Here is a 26175-nt window from a genome sequence, read left to right as displayed (position 1 = left end):
TTTGACAGAGAGAGGCAGCGAGAGAGGGAACACAAACAGGGGGAGTGGGAGAGGGAGAAGCAGGCTTCCCGCCGAGCAGGGAGCCCGATGCGGGGTTCGATCCCAGGACCCTGAGATCACGACCTGAGCCGAAGGCAGTCGCTTAACCAACTGAGCCACCCAGGCGCCCCTAGATGCACAACTTTTTTAAAATGCACAACTTTTTGATGCTAAACTTTAGCATCAAATCTTCCTGGGAAAATATTCTTTTCGTTATGATCCAGTGAAGGTACACTTTTAAAATCTACAGTTTTCATGAAAATAAACAAAATATCTTCACGGTTTCTTCACTCTTTAGTGCAGAAGAATACCTCCTACGTTTGAGTGAGTTTGGGCCCTTTGGCAAAGGTGACGAAACCGGGAACCCATTGAATCTGGAGATGAGGACAGCCACACCCGAGAGACGCCGCAGCAGGGGGGGCGCCAACCTGGTGTCTGGCTGTACACTCGCTCCTAATACTGACGTTGACATCTACAGAGAAACCCGTTGCCTCACGCTCCGTGAGCACCATTCTCTTGGAATATTATTTAAGATCCACTCTAAATACTCTGCCTGGGTTAGTCTTCCACAGAAGCCATTACGATGTAAACAGGAATCCTACATATAACGCACACATGTCATATGTAGATATCATCTACATGTTATCATGTGTCTAATACATGATTATAAACACTTGATGTATTACAAACCCAAACAGCTCCTTCTTCCAGACACCAACCGACAGGGGTGGGTGGGCCGTAGGGAGCGGGCAGTTTTCACTGAAGCCGCCCCTGGAGGGATGCCGGGCGGTCAGTGCCGTGCACCTGCTTTCCTGCAGGAATCATCTACCTGTTCTCCGGACGGTTCCGTGCTTCCTGTCCTCGAAGCCGTGAGACCTGAGGATGTGATCTAGGACCACAGTCCGTCTCCGTAAAAGAAGATTCAGGAGTCCGTGAGTCGCTTTTAACGACAAAAATAGAAAGGGGACCTTCTTAGAAGTAGTAAACAGTACAAAAAACAAGGAAACTACAATAAAGGCTGTATTTCACGAATTAGGAAAGTAAATTAGCACTTAAATGATGTGTTATTTAATTATATGTTTATAAAAATTTAGTAAAATTAAAAAATTGAAATTAATTTTCTTTCTGACATATTTCTCCTACTGATTTCTCAAATTAACACCTTTACTCAGCCCCTCCTTGAGAAAAAGGGGAAGTTAATGACCCAAATGCAGAAGAAACCCTTCTCTTCCAGAGAAGAATCCAAGTGGTGGGCTCTCAGGATTTTCTATTACATATTCTATGGAAACACAATCTGGCTGTTAGCAATGGGAGCAGAGCGCATGGTGCAGAGCGTGCTTCCGTGTGTGACTCAGAGAGACGCCCGAGCGGCACCCTGGCCCATCAGATATAAGAACGACCCGTCTCTGCAAACTAGTGATGTATTTTATTGGTATCACAACTATAGGCTCGTTATAAAATCACACAAAGTTGCAATATTTGCAGGAAAAAGTCATTTCTTAAGAAAATAATTTAACGTTCAGTGCTCAACAGAAGCACTTTCCTCGCGATGCTCTGGCGGTCCATGAATGCGGGGTCCATGGAGGCCACCTTTGCTGCTAGGAAGGCGTGAATGCAGTGCAGGACAGCCGTCAGGTCCGGGAATTCAAGTTCCTGCAAGAAAAAATAAAATGAAATGCTGTAAATCTTAGAAAAGCACGTTACAGAACATTTAACAGATTTGCTTTTTGAGCTCCAAGAAAGCCAGGTACAAACGTGCATGAAATAAGGAAGGTTTAGGGTGGGAGGCAGAGTGTGATCAACACGACCACAGACACAAAGATACTGCTTCTGCTCGGACAGTCCGACAGGCCAGCCTGTTTCCTCGCGTCTCACAGAGGTAATGCTCCCGCCTTCCATTTGGGCCCTGACTCCATCTGTGCGGGGTCGGGGGTCACATGACCTCAGTCTTGTCCTACTGACACTGGCCAGTCGGCGCCCTGGTGACGCTGTGATACGGATTTCATGCCAAAGATGGTCTTCCCTCTCTCCGCAAACCCCACGCAGGTCCCCACTACGTCCAGAGCAGGTCGGCGTGGACCCGCAGCTGACGCAGGCGTGAGTACACCGTCTCAGGGTGCCGCGGGTCATCAGCGTCCTAACGCTTCTGAGGGTGAACACGAAGCTTCTCCAGCTGTCACCCCGCTCTACCCATGGGGCAGGAGCTTTACACATCTTGTTCTGAGTTTTCTCTTCTACTTTGGCATAATAAAATTCCAAAATAATCGAAAACATCAAAATTCTTTTAAGAGAACTGCTACCTAATTAACACCTTAACTAAATTTTGTCAAAACCGTCTTGTGCTCTCAACTGTTGAGGCGATATCAGAAGGAAAGTTCCAACAATGCGAGGACAGCAAGGACAGCAAGCTGGCTCGTCTAGTCCCAGATGTGCTCCTTTCCCCACCTGTAAAGGCAGGATCTCTGATATTTTAATTTGGGGGCGGGACCTCCGGGGCACGAGGGAGCAGTCGTCCCCCCCGCCCCCCCGGGTAAGGACATCCTTCCCTACCACCCATCTTAGCTTTTCTGAGCTGCTCCTCTTTGTGATTCAAGATCTGACATCTCAAAAATGACTTCACGCTTCCCTTAAACGTGACGTCCACCTCGGTCCCCTCCTGGGACTGTGTATGCCTGTGCCTTCCTTTGGGAAGCTGCTCCTTTCGTGGGATGGGGCCAGGATGCAGGTGGACAGCCAGTGTCCTGGGGAGGCCGACATGGGCCTGGGGAGCGGGAGCAGGGTCTCCACGCGGGTGCGTCCGGGTGCGGGAACGGCGGACCTGCCAGCACGTGGAGAGTGTCAGCAGGAAGGTGCAGCTGGCACAGAGGACTCCTGCTCATGGAGGGGTGCACCAGGGACCCTCGCGACCTGCATGACCCCGGCCCGTGCTCCCAGCCAGCCCGACTCCAGCTACAGGAACCACAGGAGCCCCGTTACTGCTTTCCACTTTGAATTAAGTTCCTCTTTTGCATGCGAGTGAATCTTAACCTTGACAGCTACGGGACTGATTGATTATTGACCGATCACTGTTTATTTTCACTTTGAGTAATGAGTAACGTTCAAGAAACTGAGGTGCATTCTCCTTCGAAAGTGTCCTAATATTCACACGGTTACTGCAGAATTACCTTACCCAGCGGCCCTGCCGTCCCTGGCAGAATCCAGGAGCTGCCCAAACCCCGTGCCGAACTTCAACGCTAGCTGACCCCCTAGTGATGCCCACACCGAGACTCCACTCAAATCCCTTAGTCACGGTGACTTATTCCTGGAGGAAAGGAAAGCCAAGTTACATAATACAAGAACATGAGGTTCTTGCAAAGTTCACACATACTTAATTCAATTTATGTGTTTCCAAGTCATAATTACTGAGCTTCTGGAAGGGACATTTTGAAAAAAGAGCTATAATGTCCACATCATTTATGCTTCAGGATCTTGCAAATTGGAAATTGCTTCTCAGGTTCCCCACAGACTTACCAATAGGAGCACCTGGACCGGAACAAGGAGCCAACACCACCAGCCCGAAGGCCAAATCCAAACCTGACGCCCATGGTTTCTGATCCCACATGTTGAAGCCACACACAAAATCTCCAAAAGAGTCAGGGACAAAGTGAAATCACACCACTGAACTCCACACAAAACCTCAGTCCATGGTGTTGAAATCCAGGCGATTTGATTTAAAGCCTCAATTCTGACTTTTCCAGATGCTGAGTGAGGCTCCCTGTGAACAACTCACACAACAGGGGCGATTCAGGCCGAGACCAAGGTGTCTGTGGCGCGCTGGCTTCCTAGCCATGTGTCACCGCAAGGCTCTCTGGACGACACGTCTGCAGCTAGACCTGGGCGGCCCTGCTGACTTCTGACCGCACGCCCACCGGGCAGCCGAGGCCCGACACGGAGAGCCCCCACGCGGGGGAGAGTGACGTGGGAGAGTGATGGAATCCACAGAGCCGCGCTTCCCTGAACGGCCCGATGGTGACAGGCGTCGTGAAGTAGGAGTTCTCTGTTCACGGTTCGGAGACAAATTAAAGAAGGTGCAGGTTACTGGGGGCTTCGCACGGCCCCACCGAGTCAATCGTGTTGTCTCTGAGTGTGATGCTGGCGGCTTTGTCCCTCAGACTGGTCTGACTCTGTGAAGACAGGGCGTCTTGGAGGCCCGTTGGGCTGACGAACGGATAAAGGACATGTGGCCCATCCGTACAGGGGAGCGCCATCCTGCCTTACGAAGGAAGGGATCCCGCAGGGATGAGCTTTGAGGACACTGTGCCGGTGGAGCGAGCCAGTCTCAGGAGGACACGCTCTGCACGATCCCCGCACGAAGCAGTGAGATTCCCGGGCATGGACACAGAGGGAGTGCGCCCCCCGCACGCCGTCTCCCCGACAACCACACCAGCGCTCGGGGCTTAAGGGATCCTGAAGGCACACCGTCGTCTGGAAGAAGGAGGCGCTTCTCCGCGCCGTGTGCTCACCCTCGAAACCCACAGCCTCCCGCGTGTTCTCTTCTCATGCACGGTCCAGTCAGTCCCATTTACAGCCCGCAGCTGCGCCAGGTGGAGACAGTGCGCCTTACAGACCAGAGGGCTGAGGGCCAGAGCGCCGGCCGCTCGCGCCTGGGACAGACACGCCTGCCTTCCACCCCAGGTCCGCCCGCTGCGCCCGGCCCTTTCCTCTGCGGCGTGTTTGTCCTAATGACCTAGATTTTTATAAAATGTTTTTAAGTATTTCATGGTGGCCGAAATAATGACTTGGAATTTGAGTCATAGCTTGCATGATTATCAACTTTTGAGTGTTTTAAGACCTAGAACTTTTCTGTAATGAGGTAAAACTTTTAGGAAGCCATGAGGATCTATACTGGGCTCCTCAAACCATGAATCATGAGGTCACCCAGACCTGAGAAAACATTTCTTCTTCCTCAGTCCGCGCTCCGGGTCTGCGCCATCGCTCACAAGACGACACTTCCCATCAGCGCACCGACATTGAAATCCCCCGTGTGTCCTCAGTAAATCTTCTCCGCTAGAAATCACATCTCCATCCACAGCCCATCGTGGTGCACAAAGTGCCTGGCATTTGTCAGAAAGTGTCTGAGCCGACGGACAATTTTCTGATGAGCGGCGGTGAGCCGCAGGTGCCGGTTTCCCTAACTGCTCCCCAGGGGACTCTGCAGGTGCGGGAGCCGCAGATGGAGCGTGAACCAGGGAGACGGGGAACGGCGCTTCCGGGGACAAAGATCAGGACCTGCGCAAGGACAAGACTAGGGGTGGTGACGGCCGGCAGGAGGGACGGTGACAGACACCACAGAACTCCTAGTGAGCAGTCAACCAGCAGAGTGTGGGAAAACCAAAATCCCAAACGCCCAGAGGAGCAGGTTATGGTTGGAAAGAGGGAGTCTCCCTGAGGTCCTGCTTCCCCGGGACGGCAGGGCCCCACCAGGGGACAATCCAGCCTGTCCACCCTCCGGTAAGAAGGAAACCTGTTCAAAGTGCCCTCCTGACACCCGCGGCTCGCGGCCCAATCCCGTGTGGAGTTTGCCAGGCCCCCTGCGCCCTCTCTGTCCAGTGAAGGTCACTCACTTGGCTTCCGATCTGATTTCCTTGAAGAAAGTGCTCATCCACGACCTCTGCGCGCCCCTGTTCTCCTGCTGCTGCGTCTCCAGGCCGTGAAACCTCCTCGCTCCGTTCTCTGGCTCACATTTAAACCACTTCCCCCTTCAGCAGACGAGGCAGTTATAACGTCATAAATCTTATTTATATGGAAGCTCAGCGGTATTATCTCGCCAGGATGTTAAAAAGTCTGACTTCCCCAAACAGCTCTGACGATCGCTTCTGCCTGCGTCCTCTCCCCAAAGACACCGATCTTAAAGCCGGGTGCCTGCTAGTCCAGGGCCGTCTGCACAAAGTGCAGCCTGGAGAGATCGCCCGCACCGTGGGGAGGCTGCCAGGGCACGAGGGGCACCCGGGCCTTTTCTCTGCTCCGTTCCCCGGCCGGCCGGCCCACCACTCCCTCCTTCTGGGCAGCTTGCTCTGGGTGTGGACAAGGGCCACGGTCACTGCCCCCCCCATCACCAGGTCACCGAGAAACCCTGTGCAACTCGCCCACCCCTTCTCATGGAGGAAACGCCTCTGCCTCTGGTGTTCGCCTGCCCAACATCAGGGTCAACTGGCTGCCACGCGGTTTTGTCCTTTCTGGAAATCAGGACGTGCAGGCCCGGTCTTCAGACCACTGACTGGAGCACCCGGGGCAGCCTTTTTTGCTCCCCGTTCCATGTGGCCAAGTTTCCACAACAAGCACAGAAAAGGCACCGTGAATGGAGATCCGTGTCTGAGGTGGGGCTGCCGAGGCCTGACTCTCGTTCCACATCCCGTTGTCTGGGACCCTCAGCAAGTCACGCGCGCGGACCGGCGCTTCCCGCGACCACGGCATTTACACCTGGGCCGCGGTGAGGAAGGTGCGGGTGTGCAGGGGGAGACTGTGTGCTTCCACCTGTCGGAGGCACTGCGTGGCTCCGGCGGCCGCTGGTGATGCCCCCAGCGAGGCAGCTTGGCGCACGGACGTTAGTTTAAGGTGGTTTCCATCTGACTACACAGCAGCAGCCACCACTCTTAAAGAAGGCCTGCGCTTCCTGAGGGCGGCCACGGTCAGGGTCGGGGAGAGGAGCTGGAGCTCCAGCCCCGCGAGGTCCCCAGGGGACCGAGTCCACACGGACGGGGGGTGAGGGCCCGACAGTGTCCTCTGAAGGCTCAGAGGAGGGACGGGTCAGCGGTGTGTGCCACGCTGAATGACACTGTGTTTCAGGGAGAACCCATGGGTGTAGGCCATCCTTCTCAAAACCACATTTGTCCCAGTTAAATTACATTCCTGCTAACTGAGCAGACGCGTGGCCATCCGCGCAGTCCTGAGTCTGTGGGCTCCGTTCGGACACGTCCTCACACACCTGGAAGCCACGCGACCACTGTGGCCTCTACCCGGGCCCCGCCGGCCATCCCGACCTTTGCCCTCAAGCCCCATCCCTAGCCAGGGTGGATTCCTGTGGGCCCCTGCCCCTCCTGCGCAGACGCCCTCTCATTCCTTCCTTTCCTGCTGGCACAGGTCTGCGCGTGGGGACGGCAACTAACAACCCTGTCCACACCGCTGACGATGTAGCACCAGAAATAAACTAATCCCTCTCATGACAGAAAGCCGTCCGTGCCTCAGCAGGGGCCTCACAGGGAGCCCCGGGGCGGAAGGAGGTGAACCCCAACCTGATCCAGCTGGGATGCCGCATTCAGAGGATGGTGTGCGGCCTTCAGCGGATTCCGGCCCCGTGCACTGAGAATTCTCTGACGTATTCCAGAGCACTTCTGTCCGAACTCACACATCCTCATCCCTGTCTGTGTGCCGGGGTCTGTCCGGCATCCACCCCACCTGCCTTGCACACAGCAGGCCCCCAGAGAAGGACAGGGTGGAGGAGGAAGTCCCTGTGCGAGGCGCGGGGTCTGCCTCTGCAACACTGTCATTCCCCTCCTGCCCTGAGCAGCGGGCCTGCGGTCAGAGGGAGACAACACTGTCCTCCGTTGCGCTGGGACGGCTGGGCCGTGCCCGGGATGGGGAGAGGAGGCTCCGGTTCTCGTAGCCGGTGGTGTGGAGATGTCCACCTCCCCGTAGGCCACGGTGGCTTGACGGTCAGGACCGTGGGGTCCACGCTGCCTTTGTTGCCGGCGGCAGATGGCGGGGTGTCACAGGAACTGGGCTCCAGGGGCACCGGGCTCTGCCCACTGCCTGCACCACCTGCCACACACGTCTGGGTGCGACGTACCTGTCCAGGTGTCGACAGCATGTCTGAGTGCGCGACCTGCTGGCGGCGAAGCAGGAACCTGTAAGAAGTCCATCCTTCAGCCCAGGGGCTCAGGCAAGTGCGGCCAGATTAAATTCTGTCCCCAAGTAACGGCTCCTTGTCAAATGAGATGGAAGCGCAAAGTCTGAGCTTGAAGGCAAATTGGTTTCACCTTGTTTATTTTTTACACTAAGGCCTCACAAAGGAAGTGTCTGGAAATGCAGAAGGCAGCTGAGGTTTCCCGCCCTGTGACGGGCGGCCCGCACCTCCCCAGCTGTGCTCGCAGCACGTCAGATGCCATGGCTGCTTAGAAATCCACGCAGACTCCTGGGAAGAGGGAAGCCAGCAGCAGTCACTGAACACGCCCGTGGGCCGCAGTGCTGTCGTCCCTGTGATTCTGGGCAGCTCTCGCTAGGCAGGCGGCCTGCAGCTCTGCTCAGGTTGAAGCCCTCGAACCGCCGTCTGGACAAGCGCACAACCAGCTGCGCACCGTTCACACAGCCTTGCAGGCTCAGTCGAGAACGGGGTCCCTGGGGGCCGCCGCACCCGAGCTGCCGTGAACCACCACACTCGGTTGTCTGGCAGCAAGAAAACGGATATGCTGGATTCACCAAAATTAAAAACTTCTGGCCATCGGGACATTTTCAAGGGAATAAAGTAAAGACAGCCTACAGACTGGGAGAAAATATTTGCAAATCGTATTTCTAATAAGGGGGTTAACACCGAGACCATACAGAGATGGAACTCCTTACATTCAACCACAGAGACAAACAACCTTCTTAAAAAGTGGGAAGAGACTTGAACTGACATTTCTCCAGAGATGATACACAAATGGCCAATAGCCACGTGAAAACAAGCTGCACACCACTAATCACCAGGGAAATCCATCTACGAGCGTGGCTGCAATCTTCAACAAGAGGAAAATGACCAGTCGGCGGGGATGGTAGGCCTGGGAACGCTCCCGGGGTGCAAGTGGGAAGCCGGGTGAGCAGCCCAGGACCCTGCAGTCCCACTCCTGGGGACACGCCCAGGACCACTGAGCACACACTTGTGCACCTGTGCCCGCGGCGGCCAGAAGGTGGAGCCACCCACGAGCTCGTGGACGGGCGAGAGGTGAGTCCAAGGACGGAGCACTGTGCAGCCTGAACAGAGTGAAGTGCGACAAGTGTGTCACAGGGATGAACCCTGGACAGCGCACGTCGGACCCACTTGGGCGTGGTGCCCGGACAGACGCGTCCTCGGGGTCGGGACGTGGACTCAGGGCTGGGGGGAGGGAGGATGGGAAGGGCTGGGGATGGCAGTGGGGGTGCCAGCACTTGATGCCAAGGTTCTTAATACCACCGAGCCGTGCACTGGAAAGTAGTTAAAATGGAAATTTTATGCTGTATATATTTTACCACAGTTTTTAAACATGAAGGAAAGAAACCCAAGGTGGTCATCCATGAGGCCAGCCTGGCCACGCGTACCCTTCATTCCATTGCACAAAAGCCGGGGGATGCGGGCATGCCATGAAGCGCCCGGGCCTCAGTTTCCCCATCTGTGCAGCTGTGATGAGAGTGGCAGGGAGAAGGTGAGGCTGTCTGACCGCGGTCACAGCGATAAATCACAAAAAAACCCCGAGTTATTGCTTCTCTTGTGAAGTTTGGTTAAAGAAGGCATATTTACATCTATTTCTTTACCCACATCTTTGAATTGAAATATCATCTTTTAATTACAAAACTGATATTATTTCGATGTCCAGAATAGAGAGCCTAACAGAGACGGTCTATCAAAAAAAATAAGAGACAGTCACAAGAATATGATTTGGCCGACAGGGTGATAAAAACTATGACCGTAATTACCGGGAAGAAAAATAAAACCACCCGGCTCCCCGAAGCCCCCCCATAGCAAGCGTGTTGGCTGCATTTGCAGCTCACAGGGTCAAACCCGCGCCTGGGGCCGCTCCCCATGGCAGCCTTCACCACACCCGCCCAAAATCTTCCCCAGGAAATAGTCCGCAAAATAAAATCACACACAAGCAAAGACCCCTGAAATCCTGGGATAGCGGGTTACTGAATCTGCTCGGACAGAAACTGAGCATGTCTGACACGGCTTCTAAACGTCCCGTAAATTCCAAAGTGTGTCTCGGTATGCGTCTAGGTTTTCTATAATTCTCCTGGGAAAATGAAGTTCCCCCATAGGACCTGAGGCTCATTTTCAGTTCGTCTGAAAGCTGAGTGGTTAGACATCAGGTAAGTAGACTTTTCTCCTGAAGGACCTGGGCACGTATGGACCTTGGCCCGGACAGGCCACTGTTCTAAAGCCCTTTCTCTCCCACCTGTGAATGCCCAAGCCCAGCGGTCCGAGAGGGGAACAAGTCCGACCCATCCACAGGCCAGCCCTGAGGCTTATCTCCCGGGCCGACGGCACTAACGAACGTCTCCAAGCCCCTGACAGCCTGAGGCCCGAGACCTGACGTCTGCTTGAGCAGCTGCGGGGCAGGTGCGAGGCTCGGAGAACCAGCAGGTGCACCCAGGGAGCCCCCTCTACTGGGTGGCCTCGAAAACAACGTGTACGAGGGGCGCCTGGCTGGCTCCATCAGCGGAGCAAGTGACTCTCGAGCTCAGGGTCGTGAGTTCAAGCCCCGTGTTGGGTGTAGAGCGTACTTAATAAAAAAGAAAAGAAGAAGAACGTGCACAACAACGCTTTCCAAGGAACAGCTACCTGCAGGGAGCGTCTGAACGTGGGCCGCATGGACACCAGAGGGTGGTGGGGAGACAACAGGCAGATGGACCAGGCTTCCCAGCACCAGGAGCCCACGTTTAGTGTTGTTCCAGCCATTGGAGTGGCACATCTGCAGTCCCATCCCGGCTCTGAGTCCCATCCCATCACGTCACCGTGGTGGAATCCTAACCGAGAGGAGAGAATCCATTCAACAGAAGGTCATTAAGAAATAGTAACTCAGCTTCTCGGGGACGTGTGCCTTCTTTCACGGCAGGATTGTGTCTTACGGGTTTCATCTCTGTCCCTGGTTCTGAACGTCTCCTTCACCCCACGTCCCAACACTAGCAGAGGCCCTGGACACAGCCGACGCTGGACGGTGTCTTCCCAGTGAAAGTCTACAGGAAGGCGACAACCTCACAGGCAGAGGAGTTGACTCGAAATCAGGCCGAGGCCAGCAGATGAGAAGCTGCAAGGCCGCTGGGGGTGGCTTCGTGGGGACCAGGCAGGGTCCTGTTGGCCTTCGATCTGGAAACAGGTGGAACCGTGGCTGGCACGCCCGTGTGCCCCGTGCTGGGGAGTGGGAGTTTCACGGAACACAAAGGGAGCCTTGGCGGTTGCTGGGCTAGCTGCCTGTGCTCTACGGGCGGGCTGGCCTTAGTCTTTCTCCTGAAAATGGGGACATGATGACTTCCCAGCCAGAAGGAGGCCAGGCTGAGCTAGAGACCCACATGCTATTAACTGAGCTGCGGAGGCCACATGGCGGGGCGCTGAGGGTGTTCCATGCTGAAGCTTCCGGCACCTGTGCACAGGGTTCCAGTGAGTGGGCCGCGGACTCATGGACCTCACGGAGCCTCCCCGACGGCTGGGCCGCACGAAGTGAGAGCCGGCCGGCACATGACTACCATCTCCGCCCTGGGAACCTCCTCTCCTCGGTGCTGGTAACTCAAGGACAAGGCTTGTGCTCAGAGTCGGTTCCATGGCGTCTGTTAGTGTGAACACTGTAGTTCTGTGCCTTCAGCCACACGGGCTCCAAACCAAGACAAAGACGTCACCTAGAGCTCCAAAATCCAACGTGGATACTTCATTTCTGGGATTAGCCACTTAGGAGCCTGGTACAGGAGCAGAGAGAGAGACAGAGATGCTGAATGGCAGAGAGACAGAGACACAGAGAGACAGAGACATAGAGACAGAGAGAGCGAGACAGAGACACACAGAGACAAAGACACAGAGAGACAGAGACACACACAGAGAGAGAGAAAAGGAGACAGAGAGATAGAGACAGAGACAGAGAGACAGGGGGAGCGCGCTAGCCCTGTTGTTGTTCCAGCTCCATGAGAACGGGTTAGGAGACAACCCCACAGACACTCTGGAAGGGGCCACGCTCGCAGGCACCGCTCCTGCTCACACCCACTGTCACGTGGAACGCCCAGTGGCCCACCCGCGTGTCTCCACGTGGTGGCGCTGCCTCGCTGTGCCCCCCTCCCTGCACCACCTGCTTCCCAACTCCTCCAGGTCGGCCGCATCGATGACGAGTGCCGTGGTACCAACGCTCTCGGCCACAGAAGCTCAGCAGCCTCGCTTCAGGCTCAGAAACACAACTTCCTTTACTCGCCCGAGCGCTCGGACGTTTTACATACAAGCGTGCGCCCCCGCCCAGGCTCCGAAGCCCTGTCAGCATGCTGGGCCGACTCCCCGAGAGCCGAGCAGCAGGTGTTGGTGGAGTTTACCTGCTCGGTCACTTGCGGGTGACAATCACACTCCACTGCTCCTCCCGGAGACACACTCATCCTTCGTTAACAGCGCGCTGCCTTCAACAAGCACGACCGGCTTCCTGCACGCGCACAGGCGATCACCCACACGTAGCATCGAAAGTCTCGGACTTTAAAGGCAATTGGAACAATTTCCTCCTTGGAAACTGATAAAAATTTTTGTGCGTGTATCTAATTTGCTCTTTCTTTGTTCATTAATCTATTCGTTTAAACACGCTTGTTAAATGCTGAAGTCAAAAAGCTAAAATCAAGCTGCCCTTTGGCAGCTCGGTCTGTTGGGAGAAGTGAAATCCTAGAGAAGCATGCACGATGCCCACACGGCTCCCGGAGCTAGGTCGGGGGACATAGGAGCTGGGGGCACTGGGAAGGGCACTGCTGCCCCGAGGCTCAGTCCTTCTGGTCCACAGTTCATGGCAGCAACACGCGGCCAACACGCGGAACAGGAGGAAAGCAGATCCTTCGCTTCACAATTCCTTTAGGAGAAAGAGATGAGAAGAAGAACACCAAATATTTTCTTTAAAAACTGTCGCACCCCCTGCCCTGCAGCCACGGGAAGCGGCCTGGAGTCAGCGCCAATCTCTGCACACGTCCCAGGCTCGTGAGTGGTGTCCTGGGGCCTCCGAGCCCCTCAGATTCCGGGGACCCTGCGTTCTCACAACGCACTCGTCACCGAGGCACTGCTCGGGCCAGACAGTCCAGAGAGTTTTCAATAAATATTAGGAGGAAAATCGTTCCACGGTTATCACTCCTTGAACCAGGAAATGCAGGTAACAGGAACACCGTCTTCTCTGCGGCAATAACCCGTTCCTGAGTGACATACCACGCCCACCCAGTACCTGCAAAAGCTGGGGTTCCCCACTCAGACGTCCGTCCCGAGGGCTGTTTGTTTAAACGGAGCCTCAAACCTGAGGGTTCTCACGGGGTCCAGAGTCCCCTTCTGTCTTTTCCAATTTTCCTGTCCCTCACAAGCTGTAGTACACGTGGATGTCGGCTCAAAGTGGCTTCTGGAAACAGCCGTTGTGCGCCCGGTTCTGCTCCTGGAGGCCCACCACACACACGTTCTCTCCTCGGCCGGGGAGCGCGGCCAGCTCTTGTCATTTGCATCACCACCTGCCCAGACCCCGCAAGGCCCTGCCAGGGCTCCAGGCAGCATGCCCACCGGCCCCTCACTGCACCTCTGTCTGTCTGTGTATAGCTGGGTTCTTGTATTCCCAACTGTACTTTTTTTATAGAGACATCACAGCAAACTATTTAAGCTTCAAGCCCTTCAAATCTTGTGCCCATCCCTGTGGCCCCACAACTTTCTAGGGCTCTGTCTTCACCAATTGAAAACAGAACCGGTCCAGTCTACAAATGCCACAAGGAAATTAAGATGTTTCAAACACATGCCCCAAATTCACATACTGTATCTCACACTGTCCAGTTTAGATTACCCAGGTCCCACTCTTCTCATGAATACAGATCACCAAAAGTTCACTAAACCTTAAAAAAATCAAAATAAATGCCTTTCAACCTAGTGAAACCTGTGTTGCCTGTCAAAAGGACCCTCTGATATCACAGAAGGTGCTGGATATTCCCAAAGCATGCGCCCTGGGTCAGCAGGTGCCCTGCCGGAAGCTGCTAGAATACCCACAAGCATGAAACCCTTCAGACCCACTGCGAACTGACTTCCAAAGTGTCGCCCATGCTCCCAAAGGATGCACTGGAATAAGAGGTTTGCAGGATTTTAGCAGGAAACCTGTTACCAGCTCCTCCAAAGGCCAATCAAGTACCAACCAGGTTACCCGTGGTCGCCGTGTTAATGCAGAGAAAATGCCAAATACAGAATCATCTCAAGTCTCCCCACTCCCTCCCACGCTGCTGGTGGCGGGTCTCCCCTGGACTCCGTGTGCCCCCCTCACCGCCGTGTCCTGCATCCGGACGAGGTCTGCTGTCTCACCTGCTGCCCCATCACCCCCCCTCATGACCTAAGTGCCCTGAGAGCATTTACGTTCAGGCTTTGATTTTATCCATTCCCCAAAAGTAAGAATATCAACAGTTTCTGTATAATTGCAGTTGTGCTTAAAAAGTAGATATGGCAGGTGCCTGGTGGCTCAGTCGGTGAAGCGTCTGCCTTCGGCTCAGGTCATGATCTCAGGGTCCTGGGATCGAGCCCCTCATGGGGCTCCCTGCTCTGCAGGGAGTCTGCTTCTCCTGCTCTCCCCACTCTTGCTCTCTCAAATAAATAAAAATCTTTTAAAAAAACATAGATACGGAACATTATTTCATTACACTCAATAAAAAGATGTTAAAAACTGACATCTGGCTATAACCACGTCCTCTGTGATGTGTCTTCTGATTTCATCATAACAATGCAGGAAAGAGTTGGATCTGTTTACAAACCGTACGTGTTCGTGGGTCTCACACGTTTGGTTTTTTCTTTCTTTTTTTAGTGCCCTGGATTTATCCTTTGATTTGTCTTTAGTTATATTAAAACTGGTTTTTTGACAACACATGCACATAAAACACGGAAAAAATCCTTTGTTGGCAGTAAAACAGCTCAGTGCCATGAACTTGTAAGTTGTGCCTGAGCTCCTTTCGTTAACGGCAGTTTGGTCTCAGTATTACAGACAACGCATCAGCTGAATTGTGCATAATGCAGTTTGTAAAACTCTTCCTTTCAATTCTGGCTTCTCATGTGTCTTTTTTTTTTTTTTAAAGATTTTATTTATTTGAGAGAGAGGGAGAGAGAAAGAGCATGAGAGGAGAGAGGGTCAGAGGGAGAAGCAGACTCCCTGCTGAGCAGGGAGCCTGATTTGGGACTTGATCCTGGGACTCCGGGATCATGACCTGAGCTGAAGGCAGTCACTTAACCAACTGAGCCACCCAGGCACCCTCATGTGTCTTCTTGTTGTTTTTTGGGTTTTGTTTTTGTTTTTGAGAGAGAGAGAAAGGGAGAGAGAGAATGTGTGCGGGGGGTGAGGGGCAGAGAGAAAGAATCTCAGACTCCGTGCGTCCACACAGGGCTTGATCTCACCCCTGAGATCATGACCTGAGATGAAACCAGGAGTCAGATGCTTAACTGACTGAGCCACCCAGATGCCCCATCTCATGTATTTTTAAATATCGATCTCCTGTTAACGTTTGGTAATGAACTTGTGATTTTTAGTAGAATCAATTAATATGTTTCAGTGATCCTGGTCTTAGGCTGTAAGCATCTCTATAGGAGACAGACTACCGGCTCTTCTGATGTCCCGGCCATCTGAGCTCTGAGGTGGGTCGTCCGCATGCAGGGGGAACAAAAACATGATCTGACCATTAGGTCTTACTCCACATGTGGCTGGCAGCAGCGTAAACCAGGTTCCCTACCTTCACCTCTATCTGTTTGGTGTCCAGATGCTGGAACAGCAGCTTCACTCGAGTGTTTCCGTCATCTGAAGATCCCTTAAGCTGAGAAAATTTAAATCTCCAGAGCACATTCTGCAAAAGAATGAAATTATGATTTAGAAATAGCTCACTTACGTCATTAATATCTATTCATATATTAAATACTCCATTTTTAAAAATGCAGACATCTGCTTCATTTTTTTTATCTACCCTGAGCATGTGATAAGAGCGTCCACCTTCCCCTTCTTCAGTCTGTGCGAAGTGACCTCCTCAGACTGCCCGCATCCTCTCTGTCCCTGCACTGGGCTCCAGGTGTCCCATAGTCCCGGACCCCGACCCGGCAGCACGCTTCCCGCCACCCCACCCACCCTCCCTGGCTTTCTCCTTCCTGTACGCGGCTACCAGCGTCATATGATCACTGCTCCTTCTTCTGCTCGCAAGACTTTTTATTTATTTATTTATTTATTTATTTATTTATTTATTTTAAATTTTATTATGTTATGTTAGTCACCATACAATACATCATTGGTTTTTGATGCAGTGTTCCACGATCCATTGTTTTCGTATTACACCCAGTGCTCCATGCAATACGTGCCCTCCTTAATACCCATCACCAGGTTAACCAACCCCCCCCCCCCAAAACCCTGTTTGTTTCTCAGAGTCCATAGTCTCTCATGGTTCATCTCTTCCTCCAATTCTGTTAAAATCCACTAGGAGGCCCACTTCTTGCTATAGAGCATGAGACTTGGTCCCCGGTGCAGACAGAAGGGAAACTTCATTCCCACTGACGGCCCCACCTGGGGCTCGTCCAAATCACCCCACATCGGTTTCTCCTGCACCAAAGCTGAGAAAGGCAGTGATCACATCTTCGTACCGCTGCAAAAATAATGGGCTGTTTACTAAGGTACTTCAGAGATGAAATGTGCTTCATAAATTCTCACTGTTTAATAAAAAAGAAAGTCTGCAGCAAATAAAGACTTAGTGGTTTCTACAAAAGTTAGTCTGTGCTTACAGACGCTTCATGAGAAACGTCTTCATCTCCCAGAAGAATCCAGTGCAAGCTGCAGTTTCTAGTATATAAAAGTGCTTGTTTTTAAAGAGTGAACCATCTTTCTCTAAGCGTCACAAACGGCAAAGAGGCAGTGACAGTGGGGGGGGGGGATTCAAAGGCACTTTTGCCCTGGCAACCCCTGATCCCTCACCCCCACTGACCTCAGGGTCTTGTACTTCTTTCTTTTTTTTGAATCCAGGCTCCGTGTTTCAGGGCAAAGTGTCCAAACAAGCTCCATCAGGTGCTGGGACTCCGGAACTCCATCAGGGTCTCAGGGAACAATATCCGGGTCTTTCCTTTCAGGATGAGGAAGGTGGGTCTACACCAGCCTCAGCGGGGTTGGGTGTTCTCACTCCCAGCCGGAGGGCCTCCTCATGTTGGAATTAGGAGGTTCTGCCCAGAACTCACACTGCAGGCGCCGCTTCCTCGGAAGCAGCCCCTGGCCCACTGCCATCAGCCACCAAGCAAAAACCACAGCACAGTTAACCAAAAGGTGCACTGAGGACGGTGAGCAGAGCGCTGGCCAAGCTGCCTGGCTCCCAGGGCTCCTGTGCCTGCCGGCGTGCCCGCCTCTGAGACTCAGACAGAATGGCCCAAATCTTGTCTGCCTTGGACGTTAACACTCCCCCGCTTTCACGCGGGAACCTGTCATCAAGGGAAGCCAGGGGCATCCTGGGCATCATGGTTTTGCCAAATTCCTTGGCAAAGCCCAGACGGCTCTGTGATGAACAACAGAACCACATGTGGTTCAAATCTGATTATGAGGAAGAGCCTAGTAGTGGTCGACCCTCATCAGGATAACACTTAGGAATTACCTCAAAAATTAACATCTCACGTGGTGTCAGCTGTTGAGATATTACAGACAAAAGACCTCCGCGAAAGCGCCGCTGCTGATCCTCACAACGGAGTCCTGCGGGTTTATTACTGTTACCTTCCAGCACATTCTCTCCACACTGACCCTGTCCTGAGCCTGTCTTGCTTTCAAAGGAACACTGCCTTTGGAGAGCACACACCCACAGTTCACTGGTGTTATGTCCGACTTTCTCCCACAGCCGCACTGCATCAGGGACGAGGGCGCTTTCATCAGCCGCTGTGCAGGGAGCCGGGTGCTGGGCTGTCAGACTGGCTGTGGGCGCACCCGCACCACACCCACAAGCGATTCTGCGGGACAAGATGGTGGGGCGGGGGGCAGGAGGTGGGGGGGTTGGGGGCCGGGGGGGCGGGAGGCGGCTCCAGTGCAGTGGAACTTCCTCTGCTGGTGGGCTCTTTCCGAGTCACTTCCAACTCCTTCTGAAATCTTCTTGTACCTAAAACAGAACTTTTCCTGAAGAAACCGAACATGCTATTTCCGTGAAGGATGCCGTGTCTGCACATGTCACCTGAAAGAGGTACCAGGCCAGTAGCTGAGTTTTGGGATTGTAAGCTCTTCTGCAAAACACGCGTGGGCTCCCCAGGTGGGATCATAATGGCTGTCCGCCTGGACCTCAAGTGCTGCCCCCACCCCACACACAGGTGGAAGACGCATCTGGACACAGGGTGAGGTGGGAGGGAATCCTGCGTTTCCGGTCTCGATCTTGGAAGACGAAAGCATTTGCTGAGGTTGTAGTGATTCAACAACAGTCCCCCAGTCAAGCGCATGTTACAGGAAACACCCTGCTAGGTCGTGGGTGGTGACCGTCATGGCTCGAGTCCTTCCTGACACACCTGTCTTGTTAACTACTGACAATGAAAGCAGGGCCCCCAGGGGCCGGGTGGACAGCCCTGTGTTGGGTTCGCGGTGCCTGTGGCATCGCTCATCCTGCATGGCCACGCGGTGGGGCTCTTCCTGCCAGTCAGGCCAGACCCAAACTGACATTTCCTCTCCGACAAGAAAGTCATTCCTTTCCAGTTTTTTCAAATCTAATCTTTCTGTTCTTCCTTGTGGGATTATTGGGTTCCAGCCCAGCGGGGAATCAGGCGAGAGGACTTCCACAAGGACCACCATGCATCACCCTCAACGGAGACGTGTTACTTCTCTGCTGTGTGGAATGTCTCATCGGCAAGAAGACATTCTGGAATGCAAGCTCACGTTACAGACAAGGTCACTTCCCAACACGACCCCAGGCAGAAAGCAAATTGGGGAAAGTTCACTCTGGTCCTAGATCTCAAGCGACACTTGATGGCTCGTCTGTGGGCTGTCTCGCTTCTCTGCTGCCCGATGGCCCACAATCTGTTCCCTGCTTCTTGCTGATGTCCTCTCCGGCTTCCGATCTGGTACACCAGAAATGGGACGTCGGTTACCACCAAACCAGAGGGATCAAGAGCGAACAGTCATGGCCGCCCAGCGGGCCTCCGAGTGAGCTGGGCATGTGCAGGAACCCGTGGCTTCTGCGCAGAGACCCATGTCAGCCCCAGCAAGAAGGCGGGATGCATGCGCACAGAGAGGCCTGGTTTATTCTGGCTTAAATGGTTTGAAGATAATTTGTCTAGAAATTTAAATATATTGGACAACACGGTTCCCATTTGTTTTGTAAGAGCAGGAAAAATGTGCACAGCCAAGCATGTTTGCTTCCCGGTGATGGCAGGTCTCGCGTTTCACTCCCTTCCCATGGTGCAGAGGAACAGCTGATGTGAGCGGTTCACGTGTGGAGACGTGAGCGGTTCACGTGTGGAGACAACCGTTCACCTTTCCTCTGGCAAACACAGAAGTGGGGAGCTAAGGAATCTGACCACACGTTTACTTCTGAGGCTCATGTCCATGCGGGTGCCCAGCATTCAAACTGAGACCCCTACCAAAACCTCGTCTTTGTTCTTATGAACATTTGGTGAATAATACCGCCACCACATTGTGGGGCTACTTCTGACCCAGAAGTAACTCAAAATGGTCTGATCTAAAGCATATTATAGCATGGAAATATGAACTATCTTGTGAATATAGGCGTGGTCAATCTCAATCTAAATGTTTCTAAGGCCAAAAAAATCTATGTGATTTTTCCCTAATAACTTATATTAACGACATATTGAGAAAACACCATTTTCATAATTATTCACAATTATTCATATCAATCTAGAAATAATGGAAAACCTATGTATACTGAATTTACAAATGTTATCATACATTAAAAGAATAAAGATGTGTCAAATGGAGAAGAGTTCTAAGTATTTCATAGATTTACAACCCACTGGTATACTCTTCACAGTTAAGCCGCAAAAGCTTTTCTTTTGAAAATTAATTCAAATATTGTAAATTTAAAAATTTAAAAAAGGCATACACAAAACAAGGCTCTAGAACAATTTTCTTTTTATGTTGTCACATGTTCTTTAAAATTTCCAGTTACTGTCTTAAATCACGACAAATACATAAGTATTAGGCCAAAACTTCTTACAATCAAGAAGTAAACACAAGGAAAATGTGAAGACTTCACTTTCACGGGGAATAGGTCGGGAGAAGGCCCTAGGTCTGATCTCAGGCTCAGATGACCGAAAAGACTTCACCGGAACATTATGAAAACTGGACTTGAAGACCGTGAACTTGACATTAAGTGGCTGAAAGGACCAGGCGGGGAAGGTGGCAGGTTCCCCCAAAGGCAGAGCTGAGTGCTCCTGGGGCTCCTGCAGGGCCAGGGAGGGAGGGAGGGGTTTCTCCAGGCCCCGCCCCCTCCCCCAGGCACACAGCTCATGGAGCTGGGGGGCTCCTGGAAGGCTGGCTCCAGCACACGGAGGGCAGGGTGGTGGAGGGACGCCCTGCTGTGTTCAGGAGAGCGAGGTGATCAAGGGTCCTCGATAAACAGCCAGTGACGGTAAAAGCTTAGTCTAGTTCTGCAGCTCGTTGTCAGGACGTTTCAAGCAGCTCAGCTGCTCGCTGCACTAAGGATCGTATTCTAGCTCTCTGAACTTGTATTTGATTGATTTTAGGGCCAGCCAGGGAGATGCTGGGTGCACAGGTAGGAAGGGCCCCTCAAGGGCCACACCTGCCCCACCCCGCGGGCGTGAAATACAGCAGGGACACAGAGGGGTGTGACAAGAAGGGAGTGATGCCCTGGAGAGGAACACGGAGCAGCCGAGGAAGAGGAAGTTCACGGGATAAACAGAAGCAAGAATGTGCTGCTGAGGAGCCTGTGGGTACCAGAGCTCAGCTACTTCACTCCGTCTCCACTCCCCGGGAAGCTGCCCTTCAGCCCTGATCGGAGCGCGTGAAAGGCTAGGGGCCTGATCAGGGTTTGGTGTCGAGAGGTTCTTTCTCATCTGCTATGAGTCAGATCTTCCCGTGACACCATCCAGGGTTCCTTCGTTCACTGAGTGGCCCTGTGGTCCCGTGAACGGAAGGCACCTCTTAGGATCTCACAGCCATGCGCACCCCTGGACGGCCCTTGTGAGGGTGGAGGAGACACGGGGCTCTCGCATCACATAGAGCAGGAACATCGGGGGTGGGGGGGAGGCTCCACCAGGGCCACCAGAAGGACACAGTGAGCTCTGTCAGCTCGCGGGGCACCTGGCGCTGTGCAAGCCTTGACCCTGGGAACCAGACCTGCCGGGTGTGGACAGCCCACCCCAGGTGGGCCGGCCCAGACACATGCGCTGGGCGGCGCTAGGCTCCTGGGATGGACAGAGAGCTGGCGGGCTCCCTCCAGATCGGCCTTGTCCCCCCAGGCCCCAGACGACACCGCCACATGCAGCCAGAGAGGGGGTACGCAGGTCCTCGTGGGGGGCGGTCCGGATGGCTTGTAACCCGCTCTTCACTTGACATCTGGAAAATCTCGGTTAGATTTGGTGAAACGCAGATTTTCTTGGAACACCAAGCTCTATGTCAGGCCTGATAGTTGAGAGATGGTGTAGAAGCTGCTTCCTTGTGCCTGGATGGCTGCTGCTTCGCTCATCGCAGAGGCTGGTGCCGGAGGTGACGCAGACCTCAGGCCCAGCAGCACGGCCAGCGGCGCCCGGAGCCCGTCCGGCAGGACCTGTGCTGCGTCAGGGACCATGCCCTCTCCGTGGCCTCGATGCTGACAGAGCACATGGATCCTTCCCAGTGTTCAATGTGCCTGCAAATGGGCCCCGCTGTCGTTCTAAACACTAGGTAGAGGGGCGCCCGGGTGGCACAGTTGGTTAAGTGTCTGACTCTTGGTTTCAGCTCAGGTCGTGATCTCAAGGTCGTGGGATTGAGCCCTGCATCAGGCTCCACACTCAGCATGGAGTCTGCTTGAGATTCTCTCTCCCTCTGCCCCTCCCTCCTCCCTCTCCCCCTTCCCTGAAAAGTAAATAAACAAATAAACAAACACTAGGTAGAGCCCTACTGTGAAACCTCCTACCCTTTTCCTGGGAGGGAATAAAGTAAGAGCGCAGTGAGTTTTCTAGTGGAGAATTCTGTTAAGGAGGCAGCCCCTCCTCAGAACGGAGCTCCCGGCTCTGCACCTTGTTGCTGGCCATTCCGTGCACGGCAGGGCACTTACAGTGTCTGTGATCTCCCCCCGACTAGATGCCAGCAGAAACACCCCTTCAAATGCCCCCAGGGGCAAACTCGCCCCCGCGGGAGCCACTGTCTAGAAGAATGGGGAAGACATGGGCCAGACCTCTGAAAAGCTAGGGTGCGATTTCACAGGGGATCCCGAGTTGGCTGCGATGACTAACTCGTAGAAGAGAGTATCCAAAGGCTTTACAGGGAGGTCTGGAAATAAACACTGGTGAGACTGCCACTTGAGATGCGGCGTCCCCAGCTCCGTGCCGACCCACGGCCGGGCACAGGCTAAGCCAGCGGGCTCTGCGCCCCTGCCGTGTGACGCACCTGTCCTGCCCACGCGTCCCCATCCTGCATTCTGAACGAGCCCCATGGGATGACATACTATGGGCTGCGGTGAACGCTCAGGCTCACAGAGATGCTGGCGGAAATGGTGGTCTCCTGTGCGGTAAGGGGAAGTCAACCACAGCTGAGCACCTGATGAGACCCGCCGGGAACAGCTGCCGTTCTCTCACCAAGATGCTCAGGTTTGAGGCCAGGCAGTAGATAACATTTCTTTCCAAAGTGTTTACCTTCGGGCTGGAGGTCTTTCCCTTGAGCAGGACCCAGGAGACCCTCCCCGTGCCGGCGCGGACGGTGGTGGCCGGCACCGCTGTGCACACAGCAAACTGGCTGGGCTGGTGGCATCCCGTCCGCTCCACTGAAATGTAACAGTGCGCGTCCCTGGGCACCGCGCCGTGCCTGCTGGGCAGCTTACCTTTGTCTTACTGTCAAAACAGGTGAATCCCAACGCGAAATCCACCGTGAAACACAGCGTCTCTCCTTGCCAGCTACACGTGTATGTTCTGGACTAGAAAAGAGCATTCATTTTGAGAAAACATTCTTTAGCAACAGAGTTCAACATTAACCAGGTGGTTGCAGTATCCCCCCACGATCAGAAACCAAGTTTTTAAAAGTCCTGACGTTTTGCATACGGGCAGTGCTTTCTGGGATTTTGTCTACAGGCAAACATCTCGAACCACGCAGGAGCTGGACGTGGGGCCTGCGCACCACTCTCACCACAAACAAGCAAACGGGGCCCAGCAAGTCCTCAGTCAGCAAAGTGGTTTGGAAACACCGGGATTCCTAGTTCTGCTTGCTAATGCGTTTGGAAGGACCTGGGGCGTGAGGCGCTCACTCTCCTCTCCTTGTTCAGGGCCCACTGGACTGAAGGCCAGGGCCGCAGGCCTGCTCCCCGGGAACCTGGACGTGCTTTGGGGAAAAAGATTCTGAAGAGCAGCGACACCAAAACCAAAGCACAGACCCCCGCAGGGGAGAGTCTGTGGCCGCGTGGCTCCTGTATCACCCCCCTGGCAGGTTTGGGTGAGGTCACCTCTGCCATCAAACTCAATATGAACGCCCGTCTGCTGGGCGTGAGCGCACGGATGCTCAGGGCCGGCTTTCTCTCCTGGGCGGGTGGCCGCACACACACACAGCCCCAGGCACACAGCTCCATGCATCCAGCCACGTGGGACAGAAGCACCACAATGCCGAGACCAGGGCTAATATCTGCACGGCACTCTCAACAGAAAGAACAAACACAGGAAGAGGAACATTAATATCTTGGGAAGCATTACTTTTCACCTCCCAGCCTCAGCGCAGAGGGGAGCTGAAGGCGGCGCTCGGGCCTCACCGCAGTGGGCAGTGTCTTCCATCCCGTCAAATCGGGGGACTTCCGTCAGGATGCCTTCCGGACTTTTCAGCCCCCCTCCTCCTCCTCTAGGGTTCCACCTCAGCACACAGGTCAGCTCCCTTCAGCCTCGCAGGCCGGCCATGTCCAGCCTGCGGTGACTGCTCCGTCCTCCGTTCCCAGGTCCAGCTCAGCTGCTGAGCCTTTTCTTTGTTATGGTGACCTTCATCTCAAACTGTGTGACTTATCTCCTCGTGTGGCTTCAGATCTCCCCGCTGAGGCTTTTCTGTCTTCTCATCAGTTTCCAAGGTTTGTGCTTTACTTCCTTTCTGAAGCACATCAATCACCGCTGCTTGAACACGGTTGTCAGATATTCTAACGCCCAACACCTTCGTGCTGGAAGCTACTGTCTTTTCACTCAGTTTGAGATCTTCCCGTTTTACTAAAGTCTGGATATTTTTGTATTATGAGATCCTTGAGCTCATTTAAGTCGTTCTACCTGAATATCTCTGGCTCATCTTCCATAGGGGAGGGGCTGTCCGGGGACCGCCAGGGCAGGCGGAAGTTGAGGTCCCCCTCTTGGTGTTGGACCCTTACTGCTGATGGACGGGACGAGAGTTCCAGCCCCATGAGGTGGTCCATGCTTCTGCTCCCTGACACCACCTGGTGGGGGGGGGCGGCTATCGTTCCTGCCTGGCGGGGCAGAGGCATTTGCTGAGGGTGGGGTGGGTCCATGGGGACGTCTGCGTGTTTGGCTGGCGTCGATCACTTACTGTGTAAAATGTTTCTGTCCCACCAGGCTGCCCTTCCTGGTCCTGGGCTGCAGGGAGCAGGCCGTGGTGGGTTTTGGGGTCTGCACCTGTTGGTATTTCTGGGTGGCCCCTTCTTCTGTGCCAAGTCTAGGACACACACGGGAAAGAACACGCAGGCCCTCTGCACCATACGGTCCTCGCGCCCTGAGGCCACTCACTGGCCCTCCCGAGTCACTAATTCTTTTAAAAAGGTTGTTGAGTTAGTGGCCACCACCTTATTCATTAATTTAATAAACTAACACTTAAAAATTACCTTGTTTACTACTGAGATTCCCCCCCAGGGCTCTGCGGGATGCGGTGCTGTTAGATCTGTATTTGGAGCAGATGTATGCTGGAGCCGGGCAGGGTGTGGACAGCGTGTGGACAGTGGGAGGCTTTCTGTCACCGCTCATGGCCAGAAGCACAGCCCACGTGGGGCAGTGGCACAGTGGGCGCCGTGGGCCCCTTGCAGAAGGCTGAGGCTCACACCTGTTCAGGCTGTGCAGACCACGGGCCCTGGTCCCTCCTGCGTCCCAGGTGAGGCTGTGCAAAGCCCGGCTATGTTCCCAGCGAGCCTGCGCCGGGCGCCGGGTACATGTGGGGGATGAGTCCACGTGCACCTGGTCACCCTGGCTGGGAGGCTGGGGAGGCCATGCTGTTTAAGAAACAATCTTTAGAGGGAAATCGAGGCAGGCGTTGACGTGGACAGCACAGCTGTGGGTCTGAGCTGCCTTGGACCACGTAGCTTGTGGCCCCATTTGTGAGCGTGCCCGAAACCGCAGGGTCTGTGGGGCGCTAGGACAGCACGACCGAGGCCTAATGCCTTTTACTCCACCTGTAAACACCACGGCCACAAACTCAATGTGCCACAGCCACGGAAAAATCAAGCTAATAAAGACCAAATAGCTCCTCACAGGACAGTAGGCTGAACTAAATTAGGCTGTCATAAATACGGTGTCAAATAGCGCATTCAAGTTCATTTTCAAGTGTGTTAAAAAATTCACACTCTGGTACCATTAATCAAAGGCATGGAAATTAGCCTCTGAGATATTCTAGAGAGCGCGCAGCCAGGGCGTAAGCGAAGGGGAGAGCGAATGAGAAAGTGGAGGAAGGGATTCTGTTCCTCAGCATGATGAGAAGCGACTGCATGTGAGGCCGAGAACAGGTGTCTGCAGGTGCAGGAGTCCCGCGGGAGGAGGCACTTCTGACCGCGGGGACAGACGGACGGCGCCCTCGAGACAAGGGGAGAGGCCCGCAGGAAGGGTCTGGTCGGCAGGTGACAGAGGGACTCGGGCCGGGACTCCCGGTCCTGTGGAGATGCAGAGCTGTGTCCTCCATGTGACTGACGACCCGCCACCACGGCGTGGCCTGACACGCACCCTGAGTGAGCAGTGACAGCCTTCACCTGCCCTGCACCACGTACCATGCGACATCCTCAAACAACTCTGGGGAACCAGCTCTCTCACGAACCCTGTTTTACAGAAGAGGAAAACTGAGGCAAATGCATTTTTGG

General features: G+C 53.9%; 1 protein-coding gene across 1 annotated transcript in view; it reads right to left on the bottom strand.

The window, feature by feature from the left end:
• SNTG2 (syntrophin gamma 2) overlaps positions 1–26175 on the bottom strand; it is a 205674-nt gene that overhangs the window by 5391 nt on the left and 174108 nt on the right. The window contains exons 15-17 of the mRNA XM_032430054.1: positions 22960–23052; positions 15703–15813; positions 869–1692 (exon numbers count right to left, since the gene is read on the bottom strand). Coding sequence (XP_032285945.1) covers positions 1552–1692; positions 15703–15813; positions 22960–23052 — 345 coding nt within the window. The 3' untranslated portion in view covers positions 869–1551. The remainder of the gene's footprint in view (positions 1–868; positions 1693–15702; positions 15814–22959; positions 23053–26175) is intronic.

Source organism: Phoca vitulina, unplaced genomic scaffold, assembly GCF_004348235.1.
Source record: "Phoca vitulina isolate PV1807 unplaced genomic scaffold, GSC_HSeal_1.0 scaffold42, whole genome shotgun sequence".
Taxonomy (NCBI): Eukaryota; Metazoa; Chordata; class Mammalia; order Carnivora; family Phocidae; genus Phoca; species Phoca vitulina.
Note: the sequence above shows the minus strand (reverse complement) of the source record. Positions and strands in the feature narration are given on the sequence as shown.